General features: G+C 48.2%; 1 protein-coding gene across 1 annotated transcript in view; it reads left to right on the top strand.

Moving 5' to 3' along the window:
- Positions 1-2971, top strand: part of CDCP1 (CUB domain containing protein 1) — a 57778-nt gene extending 54807 nt beyond the window's left edge. The window contains exon 9 of the mRNA XM_011952651.1: positions 1918-2971. Within this exon, the coding sequence (XP_011808041.1) occupies positions 1918-2347 (430 nt within the window). The 3' untranslated portion in view covers positions 2348-2971. The remainder of the gene's footprint in view (positions 1-1917) is intronic.
- Positions 2972-11045: the final 8074 nt, after the last annotated feature.

The following is an 11045-nucleotide window of genomic DNA, read 5'->3' as shown; positions in this document are numbered from 1 at the left end:
CAATCTCAGCTCACTGCAACCTCCACCTCCTGGGTTCAAACGATTCCCCTGCCTCAGGCTCCCAAGTAGCTGGGACTACAGGCACCTGCCACCATGCCCAGCTAATTTGTGTTTGTGTGTGTGTGTGTTTTTAGTAGAGACAGAGTTTCACCATGTTGACGAGGATGGTCTCAATCTCTTGACCTTGTGATCCGCCCGCCTCAGCCTCCCAAAGTGCTGGGATTACAGGCATGAGCCACTATGCCCGGCCAAAAAATTCTTTTTTAAAAATTAACTGTGGACCTGAGCAAACAACTGAAATTCCTGGTCTACAATAAGAGTGTCTACAAATGTCTCTGCTGATGAGGAAGGACTGGCTTGCAGGAGGTCTTCTCTCCGTGAGCAGTGGCTATACCTATAACACATGGGGAAAAAGGACTGCTTTTAAGGAAGCATCATGTTACTGTTTCTCTCAGGGAATTTTCTCATCTGGGGTGCATGGAATAGCCCACCCAGTTGGGGAAGCGTGGCATTAGCACGTGGGCCCCAGCTTCCTTATCAGGAGGGAACTGGACAAGGAAAGAGATCCAGCACTTGCCTCATCTTGAAATAGCTCCAGTTTAAGCCTGAGAATCATCAGTCCAGCCTTGCTACAGGCCTTGCTTGTGTGAGGCTGCTGGCTGGCAGGTTTGCATAAGGCCTATCCATGCCCAAGCTGGTGTAGGAGGATGGACAGGTTGTCTAGTGAGAATGAGGAGAGACAATGCTATCCAACTTGTTCTCTAAGTGGGTACTTCCTGAGTGTCTCCTGGGCACTAGGATTCATTGAGGTACTGGGGACAGTGATGAGCAAGACAATCTCTTCTATGGGGGTGGGGGGACTGAAGAGACAGGCAAATAAACAGTCGGTTTCAGGACAGCATGAGAAGAGTTTTAGTGGGGACAAACATTACAGAGCTTCAGGCAGGAGCCTTAGGAACCCATCATCCTGGACAGGGGCTTAGTGTTACAAGCTAAAGGTACCAGGTTTATTTTTATCTCAGCAAACTACAGAGAGCCTGTCCACAACCATGAACTGCCAGCCTGTGCCTTATATGGTCCATTACGCTAATTGAGCTAATGTCCTCCATTTGCATCACTGCTCAGCTAAAAAGTCAGCATTCCTTGCTGTTTGGTTCATGAAGATGGGGAGCAAAGCTTTGTTTTCTGTGGCAGCAAGCGCTAATGCCCGTGCAGGTCCAAGTACCAAAGAACATTAAAATCCAAATGCTAATGGTGTTACTGAAGAACTCTGGCATTGCAGCCTGAATTTTGTCTTCTTCTTAGCTCTTTCCTTTGTTGGGGGTGACTGCTGAGGCACTGGGTCTCGCTGCTAATGCTGAGTTTTCCTCTCCCCAACTCATGCTGAAAACTATGATACAACCTGGACTCCTGAGTCTCTTGTGTCACCATTTAGAATCTATATGGTCAGAGCTTTTCCCAGGCAAAAGAGAGAGAAAGCATGAGCTACGAGAAAGTGCTAAGATTGTGGGAAAGTTGACCTGGGCATGACTGAGCCTGATGTGGTTGAGATGGGCTGGGACACTGCCTATTTCTGGTAGGAAGGAGGGGAAAGGGATTGTCAGATGTTTCCAAAATTGGATACCACATATCTATCAAAAACGAATTGAGCACAGATAGTGTTAGAGGTGCCCTCTCTAAACCACTCTTCTGCCACCTGTGATCTCTGTTTCCACTTGGAAAACTGGAGACAAAATCAGGTCCCTTCTAAATGTTCACTGAGGACAGAGTTTCAGTTTCAAATGCTGAGCAGTTTGAGGGATTTGGGGAAGACATGGTCAGAACCCTAAAGAATCCAAGCTCTAGCAGGGCCATAGCAATGGTACCCATCTAAGATTCTTTCCTTTCTGACTTCTGTCTTGTTCCTTTTCCAAATAGGAAAAAGAAGACAAACAAGGGCCCCGCTGTGGGTGTCTATAATGGCAACATCAATACCGAGATGCCAAGACAGCCAAAAAAGTTTCAGAAAGGACGAAAGGACAATGATTCCCACGTATATGCGGTCATCGAGGATACCATGGTGTATGGGCATCTGCTACAGGATTCCGGCGGGTCCTTCCTGCAGCCCGAGGTGGACACCTACCGGCCGTTCCAGGGCACCATGGGGGTCTACCCTCCCTCCCCACCCACCATATGCTCCAGGGCCCCAACTGCAAAGTTGGCCACTGAGGAGCTGCCTCCTTGCTCCCCTCCTGAGTCCGAGAGTGAACCGTACACCTTCTCCCACCCCAACGACGGGGATGTAAACAGCAAGGACACAGACATTCCCTTGCTGAACACTCGGGAGCCTGTGGAGCCAGCAGAATAACTTGATCCCTTCCAGGGAATTTGCTGCATTTCATAAAGCAGGGCACTGAGACACCCGTCCGTGTTCCTAACCAGAAATCCTAAAGAAGAGGAATCCTACAGAAGGAACAGCAGGAGATTTTCCTGGACACCACCAACTTCACATTGCTCAGTGGACTCATTCTAAGCACAAGACATTGAAAATGATGAATTCTCATCTGGTTACAGCTATGACAGCTCATGTCCTTCTCAACTCAGGCTGTGTGGTTAGCCAGCCTGTAATGAGAGGAGAGAGGCCTGAGTCACCTAGCATAGGGTTGCAGCAAGCCCTGGATTCAGAGTGTTAAACAGAGGCTTGCCCTCTTCAGGACAACAGTTCCAATTCCAAGGAGCCTACCTGAGATCCCTACTCTCACTGGGGTCCCCAGGATGAAAATGACAATGTGCCTTTTTATTATTATTTATTTGGTGGTCCTGTGCATTTAAGAGATCAAATGTATAACCACCTAGCTTTTTTCACCTGACTTAGTAACAACTCATGCTAACTGGTTTGGATGTCTTCATTGTGACTTCTACCAACCACTAGATAAACGTGTGCCAGTCCGCCGGGAGGTGGGAATAATTTATAATCTGTTCAGCCAGAAAAGGGTGTGTGTGTTTGAGGAGCATTGACACATATCTGCTTTGATAAGAGACTTCCTGATTCTCTAGGTCGGCTTGTGGTTATCCCATTGTGGAACTTCATCTTGAATCCCATTGTCCTGTAGTCCTAGCAATTAGAGAAATTTCCTTAAGTTTCCACGTGCGGTTCTCCCAGCTGCAGCAATACTTTGACATTTAAAGAAAAATTTAGAGAATATTCTCGTCCTCTAAAAATGTTTAAATATATACCAGACAGTGGCCCCCTGCATTACTTGTCTGTTGCCACTGCAACCCATTACTTGGTAACTTAAAAACAACACATTATCTTATAGTCCTGGGACTCAGAATTCTAAAATGGATGTCCCTGAATGAAAATCAAGGTGTCAGCAAAGCTGTGCTCTTTCTGAAGGCTCTAGGGAGAAGCCAGTTCCTTGCCGTTTCCAGCTTCTAGAAACTGGCTGCATTCCCAGGCTCCAGTGGCTGGTCAAGCTTTTCTCACATGTCTTCACTGTGTCACTGACCCTCCTATTTCCCTCTTTGACTTACAAAGCCCACCAGGAAGATCCAGGATAATCTCTCCATCTCAAGATCCTTCCTCACACTGGAAAAGCCTTTTACCATGCAAGACAACATAGCCACAGATGAGGATTAGGACCAGGACATCTTTGGGGTGCTGTTATTCTGCCTACCACACCTTCCTGCCACTGACTCCCACAGGAGAGGCTACAAAGCAATCTGGCCCACAGGGATGTTCTGTTTATCTTGCAGAATCTAACACTTAAAATTAAAAATTTCCCATAACAATCCAGATCAGAAGAACTGGCCATTCTGAGGTTCACATTCTCACCCAGCAACAACTGGCTGGAGCTGGGCACCAGCTCTGCCTTTAGATTGGGTGTCTACTTCACCAGGTCACCACAGCCCACACTACTCCCTATTACCTCCCACAGTGAGGCTGAGTGTTTGTTTCTACTGATCAGTGCCCCTGCAGGTTGCATTTCTTGTAATGAAAAGGAACCACTGGCATTAATCTCTGATCAGGTGAGTAGACCATGAGACCAGTGTGTGCTCACATTCCTCTTTTTTCTTTAATTTGAGACAGAGTCTCATTCGGTTGCCTAGGGGCTAGTGCAGTGGCGCAATCTCAGCTCACTGCAACCTCTGCCTCCTGGGCTCAAGTGATTCTCCCACCTCAGCCTCCCAAGTAGCTGGGATCACAGGCGCAAACCACCATGCCCAGCTAATTTTGTAATTTTTGTAGAGACAGGGTTTCACCGTGTTGCCCAGGCTGGTCTCAAACTCCTGGGCTCCTGCCTTGGCCTCCCAAAGTGCTGGGATTACAGATGTGAGCCACCACATCCTGCCCCACACCCTCATTTACACCAATTATCTGCCCAGTGCCTGTGGACTTTTGCTTTGCCACCCCTGCTCCAATCTGGAAGGAAAGGGATTGTGCTATAGCTTGTCAGCACAGTCCCAAGTTCAATATTTCTGTGGCAAAAACTTCCTTCAAAAAATAAATGTACTTCATTGTATTCAATGAATTCACCTTGGAAACGCACCGCCTCAACTTGTTCACATGGCATGAATGAAAGGAATTTTATAATCTCCTAAATGGTGTGTACTGCAAGACCTCTTGAACACTTTCCAGAGGACAGGATATTTAAATTATGCCCTTGGCATTGCCTATAGCACCTTTCCCTTCTGAAAGTCTGGTTCCTGCCCAGTGACCCTTGTCCTTGTGAGCCCAGGTGCTGCCCCTCCGTAAAGGGCCAAAGGAGGGCTGCAGCTTCCTTCCCTCACCAAAGAGTCCTTATTTGAATTCACTGTGTGGAGCCCTGGCCCTCCATTCTCGACTTTCCCCAGCCTCCTAGCCCCTTCCAAGCAGGACTAGGTGCCCTGCATTCCACCCAAGGTGGGGTTGGCCTTCTTTGGGCTGGCTGCTTGTCACCATCACTGACGTCACTGTTGCCTGCAAGGATACCACATGGCCATTTTCCTTCAACTGAGGGCTCAAAACTCCTGGACAAGTTGCTGGCTCCTGAGACCAGTATTTTCTGAAGCTGTGCCTCAGTGAAGAGGCCCAGCCTGAGGAACCCTGGCTCTTTTCTTTAAAGCCCAGGCCCTACTTATATAAAACATTTCAGGGTCACTGGAAACAGTGAAGTGCGTTTGTTGAAGCCTACTACATGCCAGCCCAGTGCCCATCCGTGTGGTCTGCCTTGCCTACATGGAAGGCCAGCGCATGCAGGACTGGTCTCCAATGCTGTGGTCATTGCACAGAAGGGAAAGGTCTCAAAGAAGAGTCAGCTGAGACAAGCACAAGCCCACCAGACATGGCCTTGGTAAACGTTAGAGGACTGGTGTGTGTGGATCTGCAGTGCTTCACTGGAAATAATTTATTCATTGCAGGTACTTTTTAGTGGCATTTTATTCATTTCCTATGCTTTTTTAAATAAACAAATGTACCAAAAAACAAATATCAAGCTGTTCAAGTGCTTCGGCTACTTGTCCCCTAGTTCAGTAGAGGCCCCAGTTTCCCAGTTGTTGACTGTGACAGGCTCAGCATGGGCTCAGCAGATGCTGTCTTCATTTGTGGATAGTGTGGAAAGCTGGGCTTTGGGATCAGGCTCTTTCCTCTTCATGTGATGCCGCTCTGTGTGTGAAGCAGATGTTTTTGTCCGGAAATAAAAATAATAGTCTTGGAATCTTGCCACCACTGATGTTCAAGTCTCCCTGTATGCAAGTGGAAGGAATGGCAGTTATTGCCAATGGGTAGCTGAGAGGCCAAGGCTTGTTCTGTTCTGTTCCTGTGGGGGCAACATGGGCCCCACCCTGTGTGACCTTTCCCAATATCTAACACCCATAGAGGCCCAGGGCCACCCTAATCACTGACCACAGTTGATCTCTAAGCCCCATGCGGGTCACCAGCCACCAGAACAAAAGTAAAGGGAGGGCAGCGAGAGAGGAAAGTTCCCATGGCTCCCACCATCTGCCATGCACTTGGAGGGGAGACCCAAGCACACTGGATTGAATCCACTGAGAAAACCAGATGCTGTGTAATGAGCCACCCCAAAATTTAGTTAACAATTAGTAGTTTTGCTCACAGATATGTAATTAGAGCAGGGCTCAGCAGGGACTGTATATCTCTGCTCCATGTGGTCTCAGCTTGGGCAGCACAATTAGAATCCTCTTTCAAGTGGACTCTTTGACACAGCTGACAAGTTAGTGCTGGCTGTTGACTGGGAGCTTTGACTCCTGGTCACTTGGACCACTGCATAGAGCTTCTTCACAACATGGTGGCTTGGTTCCACGACTGAGTGCTCCCAGATTCTAAAGGTCAGAACAGCCAGTCTCGCAGAGGCTGGACCTGGACCCTGGCATGACATTACTTCCATTCTATTCCTTGTTTTGTTTTGTTTGTTTGTTTTTTGTTTTTTGTGTTTTTGAGACAGGGTCTCACTCTGTTGACCCAGCTGGAGTGTAGCGGTAGGATCATAGCTCACTGCAACCTTGGACTCCTGGGCTTAAAGCGATCCTCCCACTTCAGCCTCCTGAGTAGCTGGGACTACAGCCATGCACTACCACGCCCAGCTAAACTTCCATTCTATTCTATGGGGGCATTAGTCACAGAACCTACTCAGATTTACGTGGAGGAAGCAAAGATCCCCCGACCCCATCTCAGTGGGAGAGGTGTCAAAGAATTTGCAGCCATCTGTAATAGGCTTCAGTGGGGCTGGGGAGATCAGAGCTGTGCAGATCATGCCCTTGGACAGTACTGACCACCCTCACCACTGTGTCCTTGATCACCATGACCACATCTGGGCTGCATCCCACCTCTGACTGCCCCTTCTCCTGGATCCTGTTCTCAGGACTCAAGGTTCAGTCTTTGGTCTTCTGGCCTTTTTTCTCTGCACACTGCCCCATAGGGAGGGTACTGTCTTAGTCCATTTATGTTGCTATAAAGGAATACATAAGCATGAGGAATTTAAGAAGAAAAGAGGTTTATTTGGCTCATGGTTCTGCAGGCTGTACAGGAAGCATGAAACCCAGCATCTGCAACTGATAAGGGCCTCAGGCTACTTCTCCTTATGGCAGAAGACAAAAGGGAGCCTGCACATGCAGAAATCACATGGCAAAAGAGGAAGCAAGAGAATGGCAGGGGAAGGGGTGGTGCTAGGCTGTTTCCAACAACCAGCTCTTGAGAGAACTAAGAGAGGAAGAACTTGCCATGGACCCAGGAAGGGCATTAATCTATTCTGAATGGCTATACAAGATTACATCTTCTAAGGTCACTTTCAGCTCTAGAACGCTTTGATTCCTCCAGTCACCCAGGCCCAGAATATTGGACCTAACTTCATTTCATCCCTGTCGCTCACCCTGATTGTTCTAGATTCTCCTCCCATCCAACATCCCCCTCTATTCCACCAGTCCTTTTTCATCATGTGACTCAGTCGCTCTGAAATCTGTGCCTCCAGACTTGGTTGGCTCTTAGAACAGAATCCTTGGTCTTTTGCTGGTAGGGTAGCACTTCCAGTCAACTGCCTGGCCCTCCTTATCTCTTCAGACTTCTCTCCACCTACTTCACCCATGACCTCAGAACTCTATTCCAGTGGGGCTCTGAATCCACTCCTGCCCACATCTTGCTGATGCCATTGGTCCTGGGCAACTCACAGCAAAAGCTGCCCACCTTCCATGTCTTACCAGCACTTCAAAGTCTATCACAGAGCCCATTTTCTCCAGGAAGCCCTCCAACTCTGCTAAGCTCTCCTTCTAAATCCCAATAGTCCTTTTGATTCATAATTCTTCTGCATGTAGCTGTATTAGTTTCATTATTTAAAAAGCTTGTGCTTGCGTGTCTTTTGCTTAACCAAGATGCCACTTTTTTCAGAGGTAGGGGCCCATGTCTTGTACTTGGTCCATCTGCCTCACATTGTCCAACACAGTGGGTGCCCTAGAAATTATGTCTGTTACATTTAGTTGTCAGAGACACGTTGTACTTCAGCAGTGACTTCAGGGATGTGTTATACTGGAGGCTTCCAGATGGCAAGGAGGAAGTAGATGTCAGGCAAGTGCCCTGTGTTTTACAAACCTTATCTCATGTCATCCTCTAATATCGTAGCAGCAAAGCTTATCTTCAGCTTACTGGTGAGAGGAGAAGGCCCAGCAAGGTGAAGTCACGAGCCCAAGGTCACAGAGCAGCAAGAGGCAGGGCAGCAATCATACAGCCTTTCCACAGTGCTCTGCTACTCAGCTAGGCTATGAGATGGGGTTCTCCTGGGATCCACAGTCAGGAGAGGGGCTGCTGAGGAGTCTGGTGGACCCCAGGGCTTCCTAGATAGTGTTTGTCTCCTCTTTTGCTTTCCTTCAAGAAGCCACAAGTTTGAGGTGGAGGAGGCCTCAGGGACACTGAAGCACAATACCTAGTCCTGGGCACAAGATTAAATCTTCTAAGGCCACTTCTAACTCTAGAATGCTTTGATTCCTCCAGTCACCCTGGTCCAGAATATTGAACCCAACTTTGGTCATCCCTGTCACTCACCCTGATTGGCATTTCTGCTTCCACCTATGTGCCCTGCCTTGTCTGGACTTGGTGTTGGCAGCTCCTCCCCCAAGTCAGGGATACCTGGGGATCTGATGTTAAAGCCACAGGGCAAAGCACCTATAGCCCTCCAGGCTGCTGCCAAACCTGTCTCCTTTATCAACGCCCTGCCCTTCAGACCCAGCCTCTTATGGACTTCTGTTCCCCAGGAAAGAGGGGAGTCCTGTTCACATCTGTGTGGTCTCTGGGATCATGTCTAATCAGTGCCACATCAAGGCATCCTCAGCCAATCCTGGGGAGCCTACAAACAACACCCAACCCCACAGCTTACTGTTCTGTTTGGGGGGTTCACAAGGCTGTTTCTTGGCTTTAAACGTGCTTATGATGAAATGAGAAAGGTGGAACTCAGCCTCCTGCTGGTCAATTCTCTCCTAGCCTCAGGCTTCCTAAGAACTTTTTTTTTTTTTTTTTGAGACAGAGTCTTGCTCTATTGCCCAGGCCGAAGTGCAGTGGCATGATCTTGGCTCACTGCAACCTCCATCTCCCAGGTTCAAGCGATTCTCATGCCTCAGCCTCCTGAATAGCTGGGATTACAGGTGTGCCCAACCACACCTGGCTAATTTTTGTATTTTTAGTAGAGACAGGCTTCACCATGTTGGCCAGGCTGGTCTCAAACTCCTGACCTCAGGTGATCTTCCCGCTTTCACCCAGCAAAGTGCTGAGATTACAGGCGTGAGCCACTGCACCCAACCTTAAGAACCTCCTAATGATCCCATGAGTTATATGGATGAACTAGCACGGCCTCTTCTCTACCCTTTAATGTAGGTGTATTCGTCCGTTTTCATGCTGCTGATAAAGACATACCTGAGACTGGGAAGAAAAAGAGGTTTAATTGGACTTACAGTTCCACGTGGCTGGGGAGGCCTCAGAATCATGGCGGGAGGTGAAAGGCACTTCTTACATGGCAGTGGCAACAGAAAAATGATGATGATGCAAAAGCAGAAACCCCTGACAAAATCATCAGGTCTGGTAAGACTTACTCACTACCATGAGAACAGTATAGGGAAAACCACCCCCATGATTCAAATTATCTCCCACCAGGTCCCTCCCACAACATGTGGGAATTACGGGAGTACAATTCAAGATGAGATCTAGGTGGGGACACGGAGCCAAACCATATCATTCCACCCCTGGCCCCTCTAAATCTCATGTCCTCACATTTCAAAACCAATCATGCCTTCCCAGCTGTCCCCCAAAGTCTTAACTCATTTCAGCATTAACCCAAAAGTGCACAGTCCAAAGTCTCATCTGAGACAAGGCAAGTCCCTTCTGCCTATAAGCCTGTAAAATCAAAAGCAAGCTAGTTGCTTCCTAGACACAATGGGGGCACAGGTATTGAGTAAATACAACCATTTCAAATGGGAGAAATTGGTAAAAACAAAGGGATTGTAGGCCCCATGCAAGTCTGAAATCCAATGGGGCAGTCAAATCTTAAAGCTCCAAAATGATCTTCTTTGACTCCATGTCTGACGTCCAGGTCATGCTGAAACAAGAGGTGGGTCCTCATGGTCTTGGACAGCTCTGCCCTTGTGGCTTTGCAGGATACAGCCTCCCTCCTGGCTGCTTTCATGGATGAGTGTTGAGTCTGTGGTCTGCAGCTTTTCCACGTGCACAGTGCAGGCTGTCAGTGGATCTACCATTTTGGGGTCTGGAGGACAGTGGCCTTCTTCTCACAGCTCCACTAGGCAGTGCCCCAGTAGGGACTCTGTGTTGGGGCTCCAACCCCACATTTCCCTTCCACACTGCTCTAGCAGAGGTTCTCCATGAGAGCCCCGCCCCTGCAGCAAACTTCTGCCTGGGCATCCAGGCATTGCCATACATCCTCTGAAATCTAGGCTGAGGTTCCCAAACCTCAGTTATTGACTTCTGTGCACTTGCAGGCTCAACACCATGTGGAAGCTGCCAAGGCTTGGGGCTTGCACTCTTTGAAGCCATGGCCCGAGCTCTACATTGGCCCCTTTCAGCCATAGCTGAAGTGGCTGGGATGCAGGGCACCAAGTCCCTAGACTGCACACAGCATGGGTACCCTGGACCTAGCCCTCAAAACCATTTTTTTCCTCCTAAGCCTCTGGGCCTGTGATGGGAGAGGCTGCCATAAAGACCCTTGATATGCTCTGGAGACATTTCCCCATTGTCTTGGGGATTAACATTCGGCTCCTCATTACTTATGCAAATTTCTGCAGCTGGCTTCGATTTCTCCTCAGAAAATAGATTTTTCTTTTATACTGCATTGTCAGGTTGAAGACTTTCCGAACTTTTATGCTCTGCTTCCTTATTAAAACTGAATGCCTTAAATAGCACCGAAGTTACCTCTTGAATGCTTTGCTGCTTAGACATTTCTTCCACCAGATACCCTAAATCACCTCTCTCAAGTTCAAAATTCCACAGATCTCTACAGCGGGGGCAAAATGCCACCAGTCTCTTTGCTAAAACATAACAAGAGTCATCTTTGCTCCACTTCCCAACAAGTTCTTCA

This window comes from Colobus angolensis, unplaced genomic scaffold, assembly GCF_000951035.1.
Source record: "Colobus angolensis palliatus isolate OR3802 unplaced genomic scaffold, Cang.pa_1.0 Scaffold344, whole genome shotgun sequence".
NCBI classification, from domain to species: domain Eukaryota; kingdom Metazoa; phylum Chordata; class Mammalia; order Primates; family Cercopithecidae; genus Colobus; species Colobus angolensis.
The sequence above is the reverse complement of the archived record's forward strand: the minus strand, read 5'-3'. Positions and strand labels throughout refer to the sequence as shown.